The sequence below is a fragment of the Schistocerca cancellata genome, unplaced genomic scaffold (genome assembly GCF_023864275.1).
Source record: "Schistocerca cancellata isolate TAMUIC-IGC-003103 unplaced genomic scaffold, iqSchCanc2.1 HiC_scaffold_1147, whole genome shotgun sequence".
Classification (NCBI taxonomy): domain Eukaryota; kingdom Metazoa; phylum Arthropoda; class Insecta; order Orthoptera; family Acrididae; genus Schistocerca; species Schistocerca cancellata.
Window position 1 is genome coordinate 116,337 of NW_026047146.1, and position 25,693 is coordinate 142,029.

The following is a 25,693-nucleotide window of genomic DNA, read 5'->3' on the forward strand; positions in this document are numbered from 1 at the left end:
TGAGTTCAAACCACACATGTACAAACAGCAAAAAATGTTTTGACACAATGAAATGAATAAAGTTCACAATCATATCAATAAATTGAGTCACATGTAAAGAGTAATTATAAGAAGCATCTAGCCTCAACCATTAGTTGCATGCACTCCTTGAGTACACATACGCTGTTGTGATGACCAGGGCTACCCAAGACAGAGTTAAGTATGAGTTTGCCCACAACTCAAGTTCCAGTCAGATACAATCTTGCAGTACTCAGAATAAAGACAGGTAAACAGAGTCATAATTAGCTTTGAATGATGACATAATTGAGTAGCTTGAGAACCAAAATCATTGTATGAAAGCTGACGTGATTGCATCATGTTATATGGTCTATACCAATAAATGTCTTCCCCACTATTTGCTAACTGTTCATACAAACTAGCCTACATATGTAAAGGCCTAATAGAATCGTTTAAAACTGGTAAAAAAACATACTGATTTAAAGTTATATAATGTATTGGGATATAAATCCCCCTTCTTGAAAGAAACATATTTTTTGTGTAATAACACTGTCTTTGGCAGTTTTGGCTAACAATTTACCAATCTCAGTCACAACACTGATGTAGTTGGCAGATGCATGAATACATTGCCCAACACATATAATCTCATGAAAGTTGACTAGTCCAGCACGGTGCAGACATACACCCTCTCTTAACAGATCCAAATGTTGTTCCAAAACTTTTTCAGTGACCAAAATGTCATCAATGTACACAGTTAATTTTGGACTCACTTAACTTCCCAAGACAGAATCCAGAGCTCTTATGAATTCAGCTACAGATACAGTTAGCCCAAATGGCACCACACAGTATTGAAAACACCTTAACACGAAAATGCTGTATACTTTCTACAATTAATTTCAAGTGGGATCTGGTGAAATCCAGAGGTCAAGTCTGAACTACTCTCATATTTTACATAAGAAAATTTGTGTTACAGCTTATCCATGTTAGGGTGTTCATTCTCTCTGACAAGAAATTTAATAAGATGTATAGAATAGAGTCCAAACCAATTCTCACTCCACCATTTCTCTTACTTACCACAATTAAAGGATTTTTGGAAGCATTCCTACTTCACTCAATTACACCCCATTTTCTGAATCTCTTTCTCTACATCTTTTCTTTTTCAAAATGGTGTATTATATGCCTTGATAAAGAAAGGTTGATGATCTCTAAGCAAAAGCATGCACTGATAGCCTTCCACTTACCCTGGGTTTTCACTAAACACATTTATAAACTCCAATAACAAATTTCTAAGTTGTTTATTTTGTTGGTCTTAAGAGTTGTAACTTCCCTTGCTTTAGACTCTACTACCCTTTCAAAATCTATATCATCATCAAACACCTGGTACTCACCTTGGTACACATTGTTTTGCAAATAGTTACAACTTTTCTCACAGTTTAAAATACAGAAATTAGTTTTCACATCAGTATTACTTTTAAGTTCCAACACAAACAATTCTTTAGCATTCCATCCAAACAAGCCTCAATTTTCAGTATCCTATCCATACCAGGAATTAAATTTTCTTCCAGACTAGGTCACTAAGCATCCATATTCAAATGTTTTGTTTTCTATACTAAACATTAAAAGTACCTGAGGTATTATCAATTTGGTTTGATTACCTGTAGCTCCTCTTATCTTTACACCTACAATCAGCATTTCCCCAAAATTCTTACTATACTCAATCTTGTCTCTAAATTGTTCAGATATACCAAAAATCAGGCTACCTGTATCAATCGAACAGTTACCTTAATGTAAGGACACCCAAAATACAAATAATCATTTCTGGTATTAGACACTTTATGTAAAAGATCACTTTCAGTTTTATCAATTGTTACATCCACACTGTCTTTACAGGGTTTTATCAACTTTACTGGTATCACAGAATTACAATAGTTACTCATGTTGTCAGGTAAAGATTGAACACAATGAATTGATTCGATCACTTATTACAGAAAGAACACAAAATAGCTGGCACAAACGATGTCTACAAGAACAAGGCAAAATTCACTTTGCGATCTTTAAGGGAAACATTGGCAAAAGTTATGGACATGACAGTTATCGTAATAAGCACCCCTATGAGACATGACCTCATCAAAACATCGTGTGAGAATGCAGAAATCGAAGCAACTAACCAAAAGTTTGAGAAAATATGCAAGCTGTTCAGCAATGTGACATATATTAATGCAGACAGTCAAAAAAGAGAAGATTTCATTACCCATGGATTGCATAGAAACATGAAAGGGAAAGTAGCACTGTGTGATGCAATCATGGAACAATTAAACTGAAATCAGCCAGGCTTAGTGCAGCCTCCAATTGTAGCAGCAGCATCAATGGAATCACCAATTTCAAATGAAGTGCATATTACTCCAATGACTTCAGGAAGTGTTGAAGCGGCAAGAAGAGGATCACCATCTAGCCTAGTTGCAGTTCCTCAAATTACAACTCCAAAAATTACAGCAGAAGTGCCATCACACTACAAGTCAACTCACTCAACATGAAACAGGAAAGAACCACAACGTTTTTTGTGGCAATTTTCATCCAAATTTTGTGTATTTGTTTCTTGCAATTTCTTACTAATATAATCAAATATTTGTAATACTGTCCTATGAAAGAAACGTAATTGTTTCCTTTTCATTGGATGATTCTATGCATTTGTAGCAGTAGCAGTAAATATGAAAAGATGACCAAATAATGTAATACTTAAATTTCAGTCATTGTGTAGAATGTAAACAAATAGTGATATACTGAAGTCATGTAGTAATCCCAGCTAGATGTTCTCAACTATATATCATGAAATAAACTAGAACTGTTCATGGAATGTGGTTAAAAGACAGTATGCCATTCCCCCACTGCATTTTTTTGTAGTTTATGTACAATAACAGTTACGCATTCATGAGGTACTTGTTTATTATTCTGTATGCACTTTCTGAATTTACCTTGCAGTTTGTTGTTATAACAAAAAGTTCATAAAATGCAGCATGAACATAGACATAATGCTACACTACAAATCAATATGTTACATATAGCACAAAATAACTGGGCACCCACAAAGAATCGGTCTTGTTCTCAGCCCCAGGTGTGTCTACCTTTTTGTTCTGAAGGAATGACCACCTCAGTCTGCAGTAATCTGCTGAACAGTGCGCTTTTTCCATTATCAGCAGTTGCATTAATTGTTATCACAGTGGTTTTCTTGTTAGACACTCCCATCAGTTATGTTATTAATTGTACTGGGTCGAGCTGGCAGTATGATACTTTGCAGAACTACTAACAGTAGCTTGGTAGTTTTGCTTTTGAGTAGGCTTCATCTGTTGAACTAGTTCCTCCTACCAGGTAGTGGTTGCACATGATAGATTACCCACCATTTCAACTTTATCCACTCATACAATACTATCCACACAGGTACGGGACAATTTATGTTACGCTTAACACACTGCTTCCACATTCAGCTTGGCCACACGCAAATAAACTGTCACACAACACACAGTCATCACAACAAAATGCCTATTGAATATAGTTATGTCAGTGTTCATTTAGGGAGACAAAGTAGCTGTTTATGCAACCTGAAATTTCATTTGTGTAAGAAAATAGCTTCTGAAACATAGTGTTACAGAAAAATGCTGAAGACTGTATGTGTATACTGGATAACTAAATAAGTGGTACAGAATGAAGTTGGTAAGAAGTGAAATTAATGGCACAACTTGACTAAAAGATGAGACTGACTCATAGGATGCACATCAAGGAATCAAGGAATCATCAAGTCAGTTTGGTACTGGAGGGAAGTGGGTGGGGTAAAAATTACAGAGATGCACCAAGATTTGACTACTGTAAGCAGGTTCAAATGGATGGAAGTTGTGCCTTACAACAAAATGTATCCAAGTTTCCTGAGTAAATTAATTACAGTTTCAGCCAATGCTTGTAACAGTGTGATGTCACCATGGAATTGTGCATCAGTACAAATTGTCAGAGTTGCTTCTAAAGGGCATAAAATATACATCTGTATCTTTATTATTTTCAATTATCTATCCTCAGTTCCAATATTTACTATCCACAAACATTTGATATTATAGTCAGTGGACATAAAACCATTTATATCATGGTTCCAGCATGTTCAAGAAAATATTAAAAAAAAAAGTCTGCGTCCAAATAGGCCTTGAAGGCCCAATGGTATTGACCAGCTGCCATGTCATCTTCAGCCCTTAGGTGTCGCTGGCTGTGAATACAGAGGGGCATGTGGTGAACACACCACTCTCCCTGCTGTTGTCAGCTTTCGTGACTGGTGTCACTACTTGTCAGTCAAGCAGTTCCTTAGTTGGCTTCAAGTATTAACCAAGCCCAACAGCACTTAGCTTTGGTGATCTGATGGGAACTATCATTACCACTGCAGCAAGGCTGTTGGCCAAGAAAATACTGGTTTCATTTTAATTGTGTTCTGACCAAAGGAACCTAGGTGCAACTGTCTTGTACGTGTTCCTTGGCATACTGCATAACTTGCAGACTTCAGCATGTTTACACAACGACATTAAATAAAAAATAATTTTTGATAATTATGTGCTCCTAATATTTAGGTTTTCTATGTAATATCATCATTCCTTGCAGATTTGATGTTTGTGATATTTTTTATTTCAGTGTTACAGAATCACTGATTAAAACTTATTTAGAAATGGCTTTCCCATGAATAAAGATTATTAGATATATATTTCAACACAGGAAGAAAGCTGTACAAGATAATCCCTCAAGACAAAATTCACATCCTTTGGTAGTACCTTGTCAGTGGTGTTACTAATGCAAAACACCTTATGCCCTTGGTCCCTGCAAATCAAGTTGAACCTGTAACATTAGACAATGAATGCTAGTGTAATGAAATCTCAATCAATCCTGTAATGTTCAATACAATTACAATTTCACATTTTGCTCATCTTTAATCTCGGTGCATTTCCTTTGCCACAACTGAATAATAAACCTGTAAAAATGTAATTGTAAAGATCACTGTACAGTGTGTAGATAATGCTATTAATGCTGTACAAATTACAGTAGTAATATTATCAGCTAACAAGAATAGACACTACACTAACCATCATTGATTATTAATGTAGAACACAAGCAAAATCTTCAGAGAATAGAGCGTCAATACAAAGAAAACTCTTTATATACACATTAAAATAGTAATTTGAAACTGCATCAGAATAATGGCCACAAAGGATGAAACTCAATAAATGTACCAAGAATTGTGATTCATCTGTTAATAGGAAAAATTAAAAGTACCTTCAATGTGCACACTGTAACCTATTTATTTCACAATGTTATTTACCATCCCAAAATTGTAATACAGTAATTTTTTAAGCACAGCCATAACATACTCTTCCTGCCTATGTAATCTGAAATAAGCCAAAACTCTGCAGTCATCCTTTGAAGCACTTAGTGATGTCTTCAGCTGTACTTTACACACATTCATCAAACATGCATACAAATTCTCACAGTCAAATTCATGATTATAAATGCTGTATGCACTCTTTGTAAAAAAAAAACAGCATTCCAAATTAGCTGAATTACCATATAACATCATGAACATTAGTCAATCAGCATCAGTACTTGGGCGTATAGTGTGACAGTGTTAAGACAATATGCAATAGCTGAGCTGGATATGGTAATCTTTGTGAACTACATTACTTCCAGAATTTTGGTGTGGGAACAGTCTTGTGTTGATTTTATAAAATTCTGTTGTATAATAATTAAATTAAAACACATATTTCTTGTTCATTAATGAAGTGAACATGGGTTCAGCCTATTTATGGGGTTAATTGTCACACTCATTGAGGTACTTAATTGGGAATGCTATATAATTTCATTATGAGGAGCATGTGATCTGCTGAGTTGGAAGCAGCCTGTCCTCTACTGAAGGAGGCCTACTACCTACTGAGCAATCCACCACCAGCCACCACAAGCAGCACAATTGATGTAGGTTACCTGAGAGAAAGAGTCAGATCAACTTGATAACAGAAATTGACCAAATAGTGATAACTTTTGAAGTAATCCACTAAAAAGGGTTGCTGGCACAGCAGAAAGAACTGAATAATAATATTAGCAACTTCAAAGAAGATAAAAAACAACAAAGACAGAGTCATCTGTGAGACACGGTGACAGACCATTTTTTTCATACTAGAAATGGAAACATTAGTCCCAGTTAAAGCTGGGACCTGAGAAAATACCCCAAGACATAACATTATTTATTTGCCATTTTATTGTTATATATTCTTTAGCTATACATGTACCACATATAAATTCAATGTTCTTGTCTTTTCCTTAGCTGTATGTGTTGTGTTTGTGTAAAATTTGTAACAATAATCTAAAGTAGTAACTTAAAATTGTAAGATTGAAGAATGCAAATTACATGCTTTTTGCAAGAAAAGAGATATAAATGCAATAAAAATAAAATATTAAATAAGGTACAGTGTTAAACCATGTAGTTAATGACATGCCATACCCATAGTTTTAAATATGTGTTATGCAGGGAACGTAGTTGATAGTTATTTATCTGTGTTACTTCTTTGAGATAACATTTTTTTGTGTTTTTGTTGTTTTTCTTTTTTTAACAGTTAAGAATATCAGTTAGGTGATGGACAGCCTGTAGCTTGCCACCTTTCTTACATCCCAGGCAAATTAAGAAAAACGGGGGAAATAATTTGTAAGCTTTTGAAACTTTAGGAAAATACTCATACTCGATGTAGTAGTGAGAAACAGAAAAGATTCCTCCCCCAAGTTGGTCAGCATCTATCTGCCCTACCCTTCCTTAATTCAATTTTTTAACCTTATTTTTTTGTTTTTATGAGAAACAGTTTATCTTTTGAAGACATCTATAATGACATAAAATATTTCTAGTGAAATCCTGCTCAAAGTTCATATGACTGTTTTAACCAACATAAACACTTCAGGATTAAATGAGACCAATCTCTGAAAAGCAGAAGTATCCTGTTGTTGATAGGCACAAACAAAAGAAAGAAAACTTGTTAGCTTTCACATTTACCCTTTGATGAGCTAGATTAATAAAAATCTCTCTCTCTCCCTCCCTCTCTCTCTCTCTCTCTCTCTCTCTCTCTCTCTCTCCTCTCTCTCTCTCTATCCCTCCATGCCCCTACATAGTGCCAGCTAGGCTGACAGTGTCAATGCAATTTTGAGTTTGCGGCAGGTGGACTGACTGTGGTGGGATAGTGTGAAGTAGAGTGGGTGGAGGTAGAGGGAGGTGGGGGGCAGGGAGTTGAACTGATAATGGGTAGCTAGCAGCTCGAATGGAGAGGGCCAGTTTGCTGGCTAGGAATGTGGCAGCAAAGAAAACTATATAAAAATACTGGGAATAGCAATACTGAGACATATATATCCAATCTCTGACAAAAAAAACTGGTTTAAAATATAATTGGGATAAATTGGCAGAGCAAAAACTGACTAGTATAAAGGATGGAACAGAAATATGCGCTGCCATAACACAAGCAAATCTTCATAAGCTTTTAAAGTTATAGAAGACGTCTGTAAGAATTATTTGTGGTGCAAAATCAAGAGACTCATACAGTGTTCCATTCCCTGAAGTTGTAATATTTACATGTACATTAATCAGCCACAACATTATGATGAACTACCCAATGCCCAGTATGTTCACATTTGGCATGGATAACAGCAGGGATGCATCACGGCTTGCAAGTAGCGAGGTACTGGTAGGTCTCTCATGGGAGTTGGCATGACGTATTCACACAAAAGTCACCTGATTCCTGTAAATTCCAGAGAGAAGGTCAATGAGCTCTGACGCGAAGTTCAGTCACATCCCAGATGTGTTCAACTGAGTTCGGATGTAGCTACTCAGGGAGCCAGTATGTCAATGGGAATTCGCCACTTTGTTCCTCAAACCCCACCATCATATACCTGTTGTTGTAAGATGGCACATCATCTTGTTGAAAAATACCTCTGCCATCAAGAAACATGATTGTCATGAAAGGGTGTACATGTACAACCAGTGTGCTATACTCCTTGGCTATCACAGTGCTTGCACAAGCTCCACTGGACCCATGGATGCCCAAGTGAATGCCCCCCAGAGCATAATGGAGCTGCTGTCAGCTTGTCTGCATCCCACAGTTCAGGTATCAAGGCCCTGTACCCCTGGAGGATGATGGATTCTTGTCTTCCCATTGACATGATAAAGATGTGGGGATTCATCAGAGCATGCACTGCTCTGCTGGTGTGCTAATGCCTGATTCTGATGATCATGTGTCCATTTCAGTTGCAGTTGCCAATGTTGTGGTGTCACCATTGGCATATGCACGGGTCATTGGCTGTGTAGGCCTATTATTAGGAGTCTTCAGTGCACTGTGTGTTTAGACACATTCACACTATGCTCAGCATTAAAGACCAATGATCATTCCACAACAGTTTGCCACCTCTCCTGTTTTACCAGCCTGCTAAGCTTACAATGCCTGACATCTCTAGTGAGGGGTGGCTGCCCATCCCCATGATGTCTGTGCTTGGTTTCACTATGTGTTGAAGACACTCAACACAGTATTCCTCAAACACCGAACAAGTCATGCAGTTTCCAAAATGCTCATATTGAACCTCCATGCCATCACAGTCTGTCCTTCGTTAAACTCTGACAGATTATGTGCCTTCCCCAATCTATACAGGGGCAGTGTAGTCACTGATACTACTGTGTCTGACTAGTAGTCATTCCTCACCAGGTTACTCTGCTATTGTCCAAATAGGATTATATCGATAATAGGTCACTGACTGTAAAGTTCTGGCCAATTGATGTATATTTTTAAACTGATTATGTTGCCCCAAGCACTTAATCGTAGCGTAAACTCTGACCTGAAAAACCAAAATTTCAGAAACATAGATCAGTTTCATCTCATAAGTCACCAAACTGCACTTTATCAGAGAAACCTACTATATGCAGGATTGAAGCTTGTCAATTCATTACTGAGCTCAGTCACATCATTCCCCACTGCAAAATTTAAAGCCAAACTAGAAAGAATATTGATTACCAACCATAACCACTAGAACCCCCCCCCCCCCACACACACACACACACTCACACACAATATTAATAATAATAATAATAATAATAATAATAATAATAATAGTAATAATAAACCACGTGGAGGCCTGGGAAAAGAATAGGCCTCCGGTATGTTCTGCCAGTCGTAAAAGGCAACGAAAAGAACAAACCACTAATAGGGCTAACCCCCCTTTTAGTGTGATTACTTGGTTCAGGACAGAACTAAAGAAGCCTCGGACAAGTGCCGTGATGGTCGGGGACGACGCTTGAACCCTATGCCCGCCCACAATGGTAACGACACTGCTAGCCAACTGGAAAATGATTTAAATCCAAATAGAGGTGTTTTGCAGGATATGCTTCCTGCAACCACCCTAGAAGGAAAACAAAGACAGAGGATGAGATGGTCAGATGAAGTTAATCGACACCTCATGTTGTGTTATTACCAAGCAACAAACCTAGGAACCAACACAACTGGATACAGATCACAAGTATACACAACATTTATTACCAGATACCCAGAATTAAAATTTTTAACAGAACAACGACTAGCTGATCAGATCCATGTAATAATAAAAAATAACAGGATACCCCAGTCAGAATTAGAAAACATCAAACAACAAGTACAACAAATACTGGAAGAAAATAATGTGCAATCAGAAGAAGAAGAAAATACAGTAATGGACTCAAACATCCCAGAGCAAACAAACAAAGACCAACACGCATCAATTAAACAATCAGAGAAAAATGAAATCTTAAGACAGCCACCAGAACAAGCACAAATAGAACACGAAGTGACACACGTGTTAGATATAGAAGAGAAATTTCAGCTGTCATATATAGAACACAAAGACACAAATACAGACATTCTTGCATAGACTGCCAAATAACCCACAAGTCGAAACAACAATGAACACTATCAACACAATCATACACAAAAAAATAAATGAAAACACAACTATGGAAGAGTTACAACTTCTGGTTTATATAGGAGCACTCACTACACTAAATATACACACTAGGCAGAGATCAGAACCAACCAACACACAGAAGAAACCCACAAAACCAGCATGGCAACGCAGGCTACAGATCAGAATAGAAAAACTGAGAAAAGACATCAGACAGCTAACACAATTTATAAGAAATGAAAAGTCAGAAAAAAAACGAAAAGCAAAAACGATAAAGCAAGTATATGAAGAGAAGCAGAAATTACAAGCATTGGCTAAACGACTTAGAAGATACAAAAAAAGTGAAAATAGAAGGAAACAAAACCAAACATTCAACACAAACCAAAAGAAATTTTACCAGACAATAGATAACACACACATTAAAATAGACAATCCACCAAGCGTAACAGTCATGGAACGCTTCTGGAGCAACATATGGTCAAACCCGGTACAACATAACAGGCATGCACAGTGGATACAAGCAGAAACAGACACATACAAGATAATACTGTGAATGCCTGAGGTGATAATTTTGCAACATGAAATCACCCAAGCAATTAATTCTACTCACAAGTGGAAAGCCCCTGGAAAAGATAAAATACCAAATTTCTGGCTAAAGAAGTTCACCTCAACACATTCACATCTAACTAAATTATTTAACAGTTACATTGCAGATCCATACACATTCCCTGATACACTTACACATGGAATAACTTATCTGAAACCTAAAGATCAAGCAGACACAGCATACCCAGCTAAATATTGCCCCATAACATGCCTACCAACAATATACAAAATATTAACCTCAGTCATTACACAGAAATTAATAACACATACAACACAGAACAAAATTATAAATGAAGAACAAAAAGGCTGTGGCAAAGGAGTACGAGGATGTAAAGAGCAACTGATAATAGATGCAGAGGTGACATATCAAGCTAAAACTAAACGAAGGTTGCTACACTACGCATACATTGATTACCAAAAAGCTTTTGATAGTGTACCCCACTCATGGTTACTACAAATATTGGAAATATACAAAGTAGATCCTAAATTGATACAGTTCCTAAACATAGTAATGAAATATTGGAAAAACACACTTAATATACAAACAAATTCAAATAATATCACTTCACAGCCAATACAGATTAAGCGTGGAATATACCAGGGAGACTCATTAGGTCCTTTCTGGTTATGCCTTGCTCTGAACCCACTATCCAACATGCTAAATAATAAAAATTATGGATACAATATTACTGGAACATCCCAACACAAAATCATACATTTGCTATACATGGATGATCTGAAACTACTGGCAGCAACAAATCAACAACTCAATCAATTACTAAAGATAGCAGAAGTATGCAGCAATGATATAAATATGGCTTTTGGAACAGACAAATGTAAGAAAAATAGCATAGTCAAGGGAAAACACACTAAACAGAAGATTACATACTGGATAACCACAGCGACTGCGTAGAAGCAATGGAAAAAACAGATGCCTATAAATATCTAGGATACAGACAAAAAATAGGAATAGATAATACGACTTTTAGAGAAGAACTAAAAGAAAAATATTGACAGAGACTAACAAAAATACTGAAAACAGAATTGCCAGCAATAAACAAGACAAAAGCTATAAATACTTATGCTATACCAATATTCACCTACTCATTTGGAGTAGTGAAATGGAGTAACACAGACCTAGAAGCACTCAATACACTTACATGATCACAATGCCACAAATATAGAATACACACATACATTCAGCAACAGAAAGATTCGCATTAAGCAGAAAGGAAGGAGGAAGGGGATTTATCGACATAAAAAACCTACATTATGGACAGGTAGATAATTTAAGAAAATTCTTTCTAGAACGAGCAGAAATTACCAAAATACACAAAGCAATCACTCATATAAATACATCGGCTGCACCACTGCAATTTCATAACCACTTCTACAACCCTATAGATCACATAACATCAACAGATACAAAGAAAGTAAATTGGAAAAAGAAAACATTACATGGCAAGCACCCGTATCATCTAACACAGCCACACATCGATCAAGACGCATCCAACACATGGCTAAGAATAGGCATTATATACAGTGAGACAGAAGGATTCATGATTGCAATACAGGATCAAACAATAAACACCAGATATTACAGCAAGCATATTATTAAAGATCCCAATACCACAACAGATAAATGCAGACTTTGCAAACAACAAATAGAAACAGTAGATCACATCACAAGCGGATGTACAATATTAGCAAATATAGAATACCCCAGAAGACATGACAGTGTAGCAAAAATAATACATCAACAGCTTGCCTTACGAAATAAACTTATAAAACAACACGCTCCCACATACAAGTATGCACCACAAAATGTACTGGAGAATGATGAATACAAATTATACTGGAACAGAACCATTATAACAGATAAAACAACACCACATAACAAACCTGACATCATACTCACCAATAAAAAGAAGAAATTAACACAACTAATCGAAATGTCCATACCCAATACAACAAATATAGAAAAGAAAACAGGAGAAAAAAATTGAAAAATACATCCAACTGGCTGAGTAAGTCAAGGGCATGTGGCATCAGGATAAAGTTGACATTATACCAATTATACTATCAACTACAGGATTCATACCACACAATATCTACCAGTACATCAATGCAATACAGCTACATCCAAACTTATATATACAACTACAGAAATCCGTAATTATTGATACATGTTCAATCACCCGAAAGTTCCTAAATGCAATATAACATATACCATACAGTTAAAAGGAAGTCACGCTTGATCAAGGTCCGTGTCACTTTCCATTTTTGACCAGACATAACGTCTGAGAAAACAAAGAAATATTAATAATAATGATAATAATTATTATTATTAATTATCATTAATTAATTATCATTAATTAATGATAATTATTATTATTATTATTATTGTTATTATTATTTTTTTCCTTTCTCAGATGTTATGCCTGCTTAAAAATGGAAAGCAACATGGCCTTTGATCAAGTGTGAATTCCTTTCAACTGTACAGTAATGTAACATTGCATTTAGGAACTGTCGGGTAATTGAACATGTATCAATAATTACAGATTTCTGTAGCTGTATACATTTGTTTGGATGTAGCTGTATTGTGTTGATGTACTGGTGGATATTGTGATGTATGACTCCTGTAGTTTATTGTATAATTGGTATAATATCAACTTTATCCAGATGCCACATGTCCTTGACTTCCTCGGCCAGTTGGATGTATTTTTCAATTTTTTCTCTTGTTATCTTCTGTATATTTGTTGTATTGCGTATGGTTATTTCGATAAGTTGTGTTAATTTCTTCTTTTTATTGGTGAGTATGATGTCAGGTTTGTTATGTGGTGGTGTTTTATCTGTTATAATGGTTCTGTTCCAGTATAATATGTATTCATCATTCTCCAGTACATTTTGTGGTGCATACTTGTATGTGGGAATGTGTTGTTTTAATAGTTTCTGTTGTATGGCAAGTTGTTGATGTATTATTTTTGCTACATTGTCATGTCTTCTGGTGTATTCTGTATTTGTTAGTATTGTACATCCACTTGTGATGTGATCTACTGCTTCTATTTGTTGTTTGCAAAGTCTGCCTTTCTCTGTTGTGGTATTGAGATCTTTAGTAATATGCTTGCTATAATATCTGATGTTTATTGTTTGATCCTGTATTGCAATCATGAATCCTTCTGTCTCACTGTATATATTGCCTTTTCTTAGCCATATGTTGGATGCGTTTTGGTCGATGAGTGGCTGTGTTAGATGATACGGGTGCTTGCCATGTAATGTTTTCTTTTTCCAATTTACTTTCTTCGTATCTGTTGATGTTATGTGATCTATAGGATTGTAGAAGTGGTTATGAAATTGCAATGGTGTAGCCGATGTATTTATGTGAATGTTTGCTTTGTGTATTTTGCTAGTTTCTGCTCATTCTTTAAAGAATTTACTTAAATTGTCTACCTGTCCAAATGTAGGTTTTTTATGTCAACAAATCCGCTTCTTCCTTCCTTTCTGCTTAATGTGAATCTTTCCATTGCTGAATGTATGTGTGTACTCTATATTTGTGGCATTGTGATCATGTAAGTGTATTGAGTGCTTCTAGGTCTGTGTTACTCCATTTCACTACTCCAAATGAGTAGGTGAATATTGGTATAGCATAAGTATTTATAGCTTTTGTCTTGTTTATTGCTGGCAATTCTGATTTCAGTATTTTTGTTAGTCTTTGTCTATATTTTTCTTTTAGTTCTTCTTTAATATTTGTATTATCTATTCCTATTTTTTGTCTGTATCCTAGATATTTATAGGCATCTGTTTTTTCCATTGCTTCTATGCAGTCACTGTGGTTATCCAATATGTAATCTTCTTGTTTAGTGTGTTTTACCATGACTATGCTATTTTTCTTACATTTGTGTGTTCCAAAAGCCGTACTTGTATCATTGCTGAATACTTCTGTTAACTTTAGTAATTGATTGAGTTGTTGATTTGTTGCTGCCAGTTGTTTCAGATCATCCATGTATAGCAAATGTATGATTTTGTGTTGGTATGTTCGAGTAATATTATATCCATAATTTAATAGAGGCAAACATTCCACGTGGGAAAAAATATATCTAAAAACAAAGATGATGTGACTTACCAAACGAAAGTGCTGGCAGGTCAATAGACACACAAACAAACACAAACATACACACAAAATTCAAGCTTTCGCAACCAATGGAAAAAGGGAAGGAGAGGGAAAGACTAAAGGATGTGGGTTTTAAGGGAGAGGGTAAGGAGTCATTCCAATCCCGGAAGCAGAAAGACTTACCTTAGGGGGAAAAAAGGACAGGTATACACTTGCACGCACACGCACATATCCATCCGCACATACACAGACACAAGCAGACAAAATGTTGGCCCTATTAGTGGTTTGTTCTTTTCATCATGTTTTATGACTGGCAGATCATACCGGAGGCCTATTCTTTTCCTGGGCCTCCATGGGTATTATTATTATTATTATTATTATTGTGAAAGTAAAGAGTAAGTATAATAGAAGTAAAGATGCACTTGAAAACTAAATGCAGGAAATAAATTTTGTCCAGTAGTTGGAATATATTTTGTAATCTAATGTATTCTAGAAACCATTGAACTTTCAGGTTAAGTCAATAATACATTTGCCCAAATAAACACTAGGAAAATATTGGGTATACATTTTCAATTAAAATATTCTGAATGCCATAATCTTATCAAGGTTATTGCATCTGACCAAATACAATGATAAATTGCAAAGTAAGAGTTTTTTGATAGTTCTCTGTGTTTCTAAGTTGGGAGTATTTCTAATTAGTTCTTTTTTTTAAATAAACACACAAGGAAGTGGATGGAACATAAAATTTTAATGGGTGAATCACCTGCAATGGTGTAATATGCGACTAAATGTTAAACAAGCAATAATAGGTAAATGACAGGTGAATATTGTAACTGGAACAGAGAAGTTCTTTTGAGATGCAAGATATTTAATTATACTGATAAGTTATTGGAGTTTCTATGCCCTGTTTGGTTAAATTTTCAAACTGAAGTAATGCAAGAGGCACATAACAATTATACTAGTAACCGAGCATGTTCCTATAACCACTTTAAGTCACTAATAACAAGAGCACATTTGTCAATTACATTTTCTTATTAATGGTTTTAGGCAATGGCCATCTTCAGAATATCTGTCAAAAACGTCACATCTGCCACACAGCAAATATTATGTATGGCATATGAAGAGCAAACATATGGGTTCATTAACAAACAATTCTGCATATTGTGGAAAAACTTTACTGCGGAATATCATGTCAACTACTATCTATTGTAACACTGGTGCTCAGATGAAAATGTTATGCCATACGGGTAAGACATTACGCGTACGTATTGCAGTTGTCATATTGGCAATGTGTGTGTCACACATAAAAATTTTGCTTCATGTTATGTGGGGACAAACACGTTCCCACACAAACATGTGTCGAATGTCACTGATATGGTTTTGCACATACCAGTGCTTTTCAGAGCCGCAGACCTGTTGTTTGGCTGCTTTCACAACACCTCAGGAATGCAGCGACCAGAGCTGGAAACAGTCTTGACAGTGAAATCGCGAGGAAGACGCCAATTTCCGAGCCACACACCAGCTCACGCAAGATAAAGAACTTCCACCCTGCACGGGGAGGCGCGGTCATGAAACAGCACTGGGCGGCACTGCAAATTTATTCTGCCAGTGACAGTGTGCAGAGGAGGAAATTTTCGAGGAGCCGTTGATGAGGAGTGAGGAAGGCAGTGGGTGGGACGGCGCGGGGGCGAGGGGACGCGGCGGCTCCCCCACCCACCGCCAACGCCTGCCCCCGACGCAGCGCCTGCCGCCGACAGCGCCACACGGCGAGCAGCCGCGAGCAATGGAGAGACAATTCACTCCTGCTTCCTTCCCCTTAATAACTGTGTCGTGCCCACACCCATCCAAAGCCGCCCTGTGAATTGTTAATTTTTTGATTTTTTTGTGTGTGAAATTTAGTGAAATGTCATTTCATGTTTCATTTATTTAAACAGTCTATTCCATTCGCTTATCAATCAAGCAATCTCATAACCATTTGTGTTTGATTTCATTTAATTATTGATGTCATTCAGATGTTGGCTCCCAACGTGGAGCGATCTTATTACTAATTTGCAAAATGGTTCAAATTGCTCTAAACACTATACGACTTAACATCTGAGATCATCAGTCCCCTAGACTTAGAGCTACTTAAACCTAACAACTTAAGGACATCACACACAACCATGCCAGAGGCAGGATTCAAACCTGCGACAGTAGTAGTCGCGTGGTTCCAGGCTGAAGGGCCTAGAACCGCTCGGTCACAGCGACCGGCTACTAATTCGCAAGCTAAATGATATCATAAAGAGTTCTCAATTCAGGGTGGGGTTTCGATTTGATTTGAGTCTCACGATTTCACTTCTGTGAGAACTTCCAAGTTTTGAGATACGACTCAGGGACAATTCTCATTTCTTTACTAGATGATGATGATGATGTTTGGTTTGTGGGGCGCTCAACAGCGTGGTTATCAGCGCCCGTACAATTACCCAATCTTTGCTCAGTCCAATTGCGCCACTTTCCTGGATGATGATGAAATGATGAGGACAACACAAACACCCAGTCATCTCGAGGCAGGTGAAAATTCCTAACCCCGCCGGGAATCGAACCCGGGACCCCGTGCTCGGGAATTTCTTTACTAGAATATTCAAACTTTTTTCTGTATGTTGCCAGGCTCATAGATAGTATGCTTGTGTATGCTGAATGCGCTGCAAATCTTCAGTATGAAGTAGACATAGCGGTAGCCTATGTATTTAGTTTAGGTTCCCACAGCCTCCCCGGTATCTTGTGAAGTAGTTCTGGAACGTGTAGTTTGTTGTTGTGAATATTCCCTCCAGCGTTTTCATTGTTCTCTTCGATGATACCAGCTTTTCCATTAGCGTCTTCCAACAGTGTCACTTCGTTCTGTGCAGTACAGACCTGCTGTGGGGGTACACCAATTTTTAGCGTCCACCAGAAACCGACAGGCCCACTGAGGACAGTTTGAGAGTGAGTGAGGAAACACTGGGCACGTCTGTGAGGGATACGCAGAGTCAGACTCCACTGGGTCGAATCCTCACGGTATCTCTGTTAACCGCCATTAGGGGAGAGAATGAAACATAATTTGAAAGGCGTAGAGCCGAGCTAACACTTTCCAGTCAAAAGACTGGCGGGTTGATCGATGAAGTTAGCCGCTAATTGGAAATCAAAACCAAAAAAATACGGACAGCGGTCACCAACAGCCTTGGCGAGATGTGACGAGAGTGTGAACCGAAGTTTGACAACCCAAAAACGCGAGTAAACACGAAGATGACTGACATCTCCTCGTCCAAGGAAACACAACTGTAGTAACAGTCCCCGAGCAAGTACTGTCTGCAATATGGCAAGGCAATATCCCTGCAGCGCAGGTCACGCCAACGAATTTGAAGGCCGCACTTCCGACGCACGGAGTTGACATACCACTGCGTAAGTTCTGTCGAATGCACAGTACGCACCCGAAGACATGCCTAAAGACTTTAGACGCCAATATGCGTGTGCAAAAAGTGGCGGATTGTAATAATACTTCATTCGTTGCACGGCAGGTGCCCCACCAAGAGGAGCCTCCCTGGTTTGACGTAACAATCTGCGAGAACAGTACTTTCAAGAATTTTTGCACTAAGTTTCTGGCAACGTACTGGAACCTGGCCGCACAGGCAAATGCAAAGATCAGCACGTATTGAGGACAGTATGCGCCACACTCGCGCCAATCCGTGGCAACATGCACCGCTAACTTTGTCTTTGTGGCGGGATACGTAGCGATAGAATGAAAGCTGAGCAATGGCGTAGTGAAATGCGCTGACGGTTTCCTGCTCCGGTGCAAAGTGCATTCGTCGGGGCACTGTCGAAAGACCAGTTCTTCGATACTTCAGACGTCACTGAAGGGCAGGAAGGACGAAGGACAGCACGCAGTAGTGCAATGAGGACAGAAAACAGCTCACCACCAGAGAGGTTGCTTGAAGAAAGTAAGACACATGTCTCTATGCATTCCAGCCCCAACTTCAGATATTGCTAGAGGCTACAATAATGTAGTATGTACTTTGTATTTCCCTCTAGTGATGTCATCAGCTACAGGCAGGAACCGTTTGATGGAACTCACCGTTCTCGACGCAACGGTAAATTGCTGTGCACATCATGCAACCTAATAAAGTTCACCAAATCTTCCTCCACTTCGTTCCGGAATTTGTTGACACATAATTGATTTTTTTACCCAGTCTCACGATTTCCTTATCAAGCAGCTATCGAAACCCTTAAAAGGTAGAGGTTATTACACAGCCTGCCTGTACATGTTGTTTACGTCTAAGAACTTGGTGTAACTCAAACCATCCAACGCTCTGAACTGTTCAAACTTTCGTTGATTATTTGCCCTGGCATGCCTATTGACATACCGACAGACTCCCACGAAACCCCATTCGAAATTAAAACAGTATGAAAACATCGGTCAGGAGTTCAGTAGTGACATGTGTCTTTTTCAACATTTTGTCCCAGACAAAACTAGGAATTAGTAGTAGCAGGCAAGACGCAGACTGTATGTTCCAGGCATATATTGTGGAATCTGTCTAAAATATCTGCAAGTAAGTGCACATCTGTATCCATACAAAGCTTTGCGAACTCCTGCCACAAATTCCTGCATACCTATGCTCTGGATTCGATGTGGCAATACCTGAATGTAAGGTGGATAATAAGGTTATGTACCAGCACTGTGGTTTTATTGAATTTCTCCCAAAAATCCTAATGTTCGCATGGGGAAACTCTCTTTTTCGTTATGAGCTGAATCATAACATCATCAGGAAATGGAAATCAGGGAGATTTAAATCATTCTTACACAAGTTGTCACAAATTTTCTGTAGTGGTACCTAATTTTTGCGCATTCCGTAATGTGCCAAAGATTCTACTATAAAGTGAGCGTCATACCCATTAAATCGTGGATGAAAATGAGAGTTGGGAATACAAGTTGCAGCACCACAGAATTTGTCGATTAGAGGGCAATGATCCCTATGTGGTGTTTCCACTTCTTATCCAACAGCTGCCCACAAGTATAGCAATCAAATGGTTTCTTGTACTGTAATTTATCCTCCTACATTTTCGTCAGAGGAATAATGTTGTAAATATCATCAACTTTGTTTGCAAGGTTTTCGAGCTGTGAGAGTAACCAGGGCACACGATTGTCTCCAACGTACAGACTAAAATGAGAAAGAGGAGTCATATACACATACCACTTGATACGCTGCTTCAAAAGGCACATACCATTCTACAAGGGTGGCGTATGAGGCAATTGGATCACTCTCACAATTTGCCACAGGAGTGAGAAGACGTTCAAAATCGGTGTAAAGACCAAAGGATACACGTTCCTTGGAGAGAAAATCGTTAATATTGAAGAACTCCTGCTGCTCAGTAGGTACTGCCACATGTACCAGATCCTCGGTAGAGAGATCTGCAGCAAACCATGGGAAAAACACAAATATGACCAGTGGCCTATCTACATTTTAAAAAAACTTAAAAAAAAAAAACGAAATAGCGCCATATGGAGAAGTATTGCTGAAATACTTACGGGAAAAGTGCTCAAAATACGACGAGATGTGCCTGTTTTAAAACATGTCCTAATGTGATAAATCCACAATCAGCTTATTATCATTGCATACATACTGATGGGGAAAAGTCGCTACACCAAGAAGGAGTTGCGCGACATAAACGAAAGCTGATAAGCGTGTTTCTACATCTGAAATATAATGTCTATTCAGATTTCACGCGAGTCGCGTAAGAATGGCGCTAGTAATACCACTATGAGGATGGTGAGCAGATTTCCTTTAAATACACATTTTAACGGTTGTGAGTGTTAGTTACCTTTGAGACTGGACGTGTTGAGATGATGTCAGTCAAGAATGCCTTTAATGTGACAAAGACGTCCTAATCAGCACCTCACTGAGATAGAATGCGGTCGTGTAATAGGGCTATGACAAGTTGGATGTTCCTTCTGTGATACTGCAGAAAGATTTGGCAGGAATGTAGCCACTGTACACGACTGCTGGCAGCTCTGGTCATGGCAATGTATGGCTGTAAGAAATGTGGGCTTCAGATGACCGCATGGAAAGGAAAGACTATAACGCTCAGCATGAATGGTAGTACACCTGCAGCAGTAATCTGGGCACTGTGACACAACGAACTGTTACAAATCAGTTACTTTAACGACAGCTGCGAGTTGGACGACCTGCAGTGTGCAGTCCACTGCCCCAAAACACTGCCATTTTCCAGTTCAGCGGTGTCGAGACAGGGCACAATGGAGGGCAGAGTGGAGATCTGTCGTGTTTTCTGATGAAAGTTGGTTCTGACTCGGCGCCAATGATAACACTTTGTTGGTTAGAAGGAGGCCTCCAACCAATCTATTTACATGCTAGACTCACTGGACCCACACCTGCGGTTATGGTCTGGGGTGCAATTTCGTATGACAGTAGGAGCACTTTCGTGGACATCCCACACACCTTGACTGCGAAATTTTATGTCATTTTGGTGATTCGCCCTGCTGTATCGCCATTCATGAACAACATTCTGCAGGATGTTTTCCAACAGGATAATGCTCGCCCACATACCACTATTGAAATCCAACATGCTCTACAGAGATCTCAGTTGGTCCATCATGGCTAGGGGACATTGACTGGTAAGTAATTTTCAACGTATAATAAAATTCACCAACAGCTGTATTCTGTAAGATGTTTTATTTTATTCTGAAAGCAACCAATTTCAACAATTCATTTTGCAATCTTCAGATCCCATATGCTTTTATCCAAACTTTCTGTATAGCATCATAAATCACTTGATGTCATGAATTCCAATCGTTATACAATTGCTTCATATGAAGACATGACAGAGTGTCAAAATGCTGCCTTGACCCACTTAATCACCAGATCTGCATCAAGTTGAGCACATATTTGACATTATTACATGACAGCTCCAACATCATACACAATCAGTATTAACTGTCCTTGTATTGGGTGACCAAGTGCGTAAGGCATGGAATTCCATTCCACAAACTTACATGTGCCACCAGTACAAGACAATACATTCACATTTACATTTTTGCATTCAAGATTATGGCGCTTACATAAGTTGTTAATGAACCAATACTTCTCATTTGCATTGGCTTCTCGTGTGGTTACATTAACCTATGATCTTGAAATGTTAATCACTTAAATGTGTTCCCTGAACAAACGTATTCCTAAAATTTCATTACTCTACATTAATTTTTTTGTATTGCTGTATATCCTGTCGGTGTATTTAAAATATGGTGTAAGCTGCGCCATAGCGTTGACAGAGTAATGTTGTTAACACTGCTACTTTTCATAACAAACTGCTGTACACTAGCCAAGGTCTAACTGTATTCATCAGTTATAAAACAGTGAAATATGCAATGAAAGTAGAATGCAATAAGTAAGATCTACACTTGAGTTAACGGATGTATGTATTATGAGAGTGACAGAATGCAAAGAATGACAATGTGACTAAAGTTAAATTTAGACTGTTAAAAACGAAATGGTTAAGACACAATATGTAATTCTGGTACACTCTCGTAGCGAATTTATATAGAAATATAATAACAGACATAAGAACACGAAGATATTAGAATGATACAAAAATAATAAAATAAATAGCGAAAAAATCTAAATGGATGAAGCAACAAACTGGAGTAAGCAATCCGAACCATTTGTTGGCATGGCAACCAGAATACTCTTACTGACAAGTGGCCATAGCAACTGAACCACCAGAGAGACCTTCATGAACTGTGACACTCTGTTCCAAGAACAGAGTAATGAAAGACCTTACCAGTCAATTAATAAGATTACATATTTAATGAAATACATTATATAAACAGAGAAGGGACAATTAAACTTGAGGGTGATATGCTCAGTGTCAGAAAATGAAGTAAATGTGTAATCCACTCTATACTAGGTAAAGACAAAGGCAAGATGTACTTAAGAGAAGTTAAATGATTAAATTAGAAAGTTGTTAAATAAAGCAAAGCAGGCATTGGTTACAAATCTCTCTGCCCATTGAGCAGTCATGCAGTCTCTTGTTTTTTCGGTTTATAAAATTCAAGCTGAGAACAAATAAGGGTTTAACAACAAATCTGAACTTTCAAATGCTATCAAGAATACACATAGATCACAAACATGACATTAGCATCTTTGGATTTAAAGAACCTGTTATGGTAAAAGAATCAATTTAAGTTATTAGACATATTCCGCTAACCAATAACAAAATGAGTATTACAAAATACACAGAACTAATTGAATTTTTAGATTATTTTGGTGGTTTTACAAATTATATTATCAAAAAGATGGCATTAGGATAGGTGATAGTTTGGCTAGTACTTTAGCAGATATTTTTGTGAACGATTTGGAATGTAAAATTTTGCCAAGTTGCTACAACTAAAGGAAAAAAAACCATTTATTATAAACAGTATTTTGATGAGATTCTACAACTCATAGAGGGTAGCATCAGTGAGATTGGCGCATTTTTCCAAGTAATAGGAAACATGCACCCAAAGATATCCTTCTGAAGAAGGGAACTTCATTGACTCCCTGTTAAGAAAGTTGACAACAAACACAAATTTTCGAGTTTCAGGAAACCTACATAACAGATAGCATCATTAACACCAGTTGACACCATCTTTCACGATGTAAAAATGCCTTCTTTATCTGAGTAATTCTTTGGCTCTATCGCCTACCTTTGCCAAGAATGAAATGTGTAAAATACTAAGAATTTTAACCGAAATTCCAACAGCTAATGGCTTTTCTGTAAATAGTGTCATATGCTCTCACAATGGGCTGAAAAACAAAAAACAAACACTGGGAAAACGCATACTCACCCAGAAAATAAAATTAATAAAGAAATAATGAATCCCATTCCAGTAAAATATATGTCCCAGCAAATGGAGAGATGTTTCAGGAAATCTAATGCCAGATGTGGCTTTCAAATTGGCAACACCCGAAAAACTTCAAGTGAAACATAAACCGAAAAGTGTATGACAAAGTTGATGGCTCTGGAGAACACAGGACTGATTGTAGTAACTGTGATAAATATTATATCGGCCAAACCGGAGACTCTTTTAATGAGAGGTTTAAGATGCATTCACAGCATGTAACAAAACAGCTTTGGAATTGCACGACCAGAAATTGATCATACAGTAGCGACTATTGAGACTAGTATGTGTAGTCTCCACAGAGTGCAAAAAGACAATGCTCTCAACTTGATAGAAGAGCATGGAATTTATAAAGCGAGGAAACGAGAGCCAGCAAGGGAACTCAATGGGCACTGTGATTTTGTACCCAGTGTCTACTTTGCTTTATTTGACAATGTCCTACTTTAGTCGTTGAACTTCTGTTATGTACATCTTGCCTTTACCTTTACTTATTATGCAGTGCATTACATATTTACTTCATTTTGTTGGTTAAGCGGATCACACTCGTGTGTAAATGTACCTTTTCTGTTCATATATTTTATTAACTAGATAATCCTATTAATTGACAGGTGAGGTGCTCTGATCTTGGGGCAGAGTGTTAAGGAATAAGAGACGCCCTCTGGTGTTTAAGTTCCTCTGGCCACTTCTCGCCTTACCAGTACTCTGGTGGCCACACCAACAAAGGGCACTGATTACTTACTACAGTCTGTTGTTTCATAAATTTGGCTTTTTTCTCAATTTATTTAATCATTTTATATCACTGTTAGTTTCATGTTCTTAGGTATGTCATTATATTTGATATTATATAATCACCACAAGATCGTATCAGAATTATATACTCTCTCTTAACCATTTCGTTCTTAACAATCTGAATTTAACTATAGTCACATTTTAATTTATTGTATTTTACCATTCTAATAACTTAAGTATTTGTATAGCCAACTGTAGACTTTACCTATTGTATTCTATTATTTCGTATTCTGCTAATATGTATCTGACGAATATGGGAATATGGGTAGGCCTGCAATAGTGAGGTCTAATGAACTTGTGACACAAACATTTTGTGGCTACTGTACACAGTTTGTTGTGAAGAATAGCGCTGTTAACAAGACTACACTGCCGACACTATGGCCTTGTATGTACTACATTTTAAATATGTGCAACGATGCTAAGCCCATTTTGTGTTTATCGTTTGCCGATGCCAGTGTTGCTTTATTGCGTTCTGATGTGTTCTGAAACATGTGTGCCTCGTATTTTAAGTGCAGGCTTTCCTCATATATGTCAGTAGTACTATCCCCTATACCCTATTTTATTATTCAATAGTTGTAATTTAGTTTTTTACACGTTTGCTGCAGCTCTGGAAATAGTCATCACAGATCGAAACAGGTAGTCTAAGGAGCTAACAATTTTTGATCATCGAACGAGATAAAAGAAATTTAATCACTCACTCTTTCGAAACGAGTTCAGGCATTTAGAACAAAAATGTCATTTACCATTAAGTTGAGATATACTGGAGGGGATGAAGCGAGACAAGCTTTGATCCAGCCATATCGTTGTTTCTCAACTTAAGTCCACTACCATGATGTTTATAATACCCATTGATACCAACGTGGTACTTTCCAAATCACTGTGTGTGTTTCAGATAATTTTTTTTCATGAACCTGAAGTGACCACAGAAAGGAGTACTTGTTATTTTTGTCGTCAAAAACGACCTTTTTCTTTCGCTGCACCCACCTGCACGACAGATATGCAAGGACCTCCACACATCAGAGCAAACACATGTAATGAATGTCCAAACACAGATCATTACAGTGAGCTTTACCTCCATCCACTTGCTGGAACTCAGAGAACTAGGTCTGCATAAGTTTCAGAATAAAATCAATGAACCACTTAGCAACTGAGATACCCCATGATATCCAGCTACAATCACCTCATTTTTGTATAAAGACATTCCTCAAGACAAGCTCTTTATGTGGAAGAGTGAACTCTTAGCAGCCGGCCCGTGTGGCTGAGCAGTTCTAGGCGCTTCAGTTTGGAACAGCGCTACTGCTACGGTCGCA

The 25,693-nt window shown here is 37.6% G+C and overlaps 1 protein-coding gene across 1 annotated transcript in view; it reads right to left on the reverse strand.

Moving 5' to 3' along the window:
• Window positions 1–4,707: 4,707 nt before the first annotated feature.
• Window positions 4,708–25,693, reverse strand: part of LOC126159801 (zinc finger protein 728-like) — a 226,872-nt gene continuing 205,886 nt past the window's right edge. Inside the window, exon 8 of the mRNA XM_049916587.1 lies at window positions 4,708–4,860. Coding sequence (XP_049772544.1) covers window positions 4,719–4,860 — 142 coding nt within the window. The 3' untranslated portion in view covers window positions 4,708–4,718. The remainder of the gene's footprint in view (window positions 4,861–25,693) is intronic.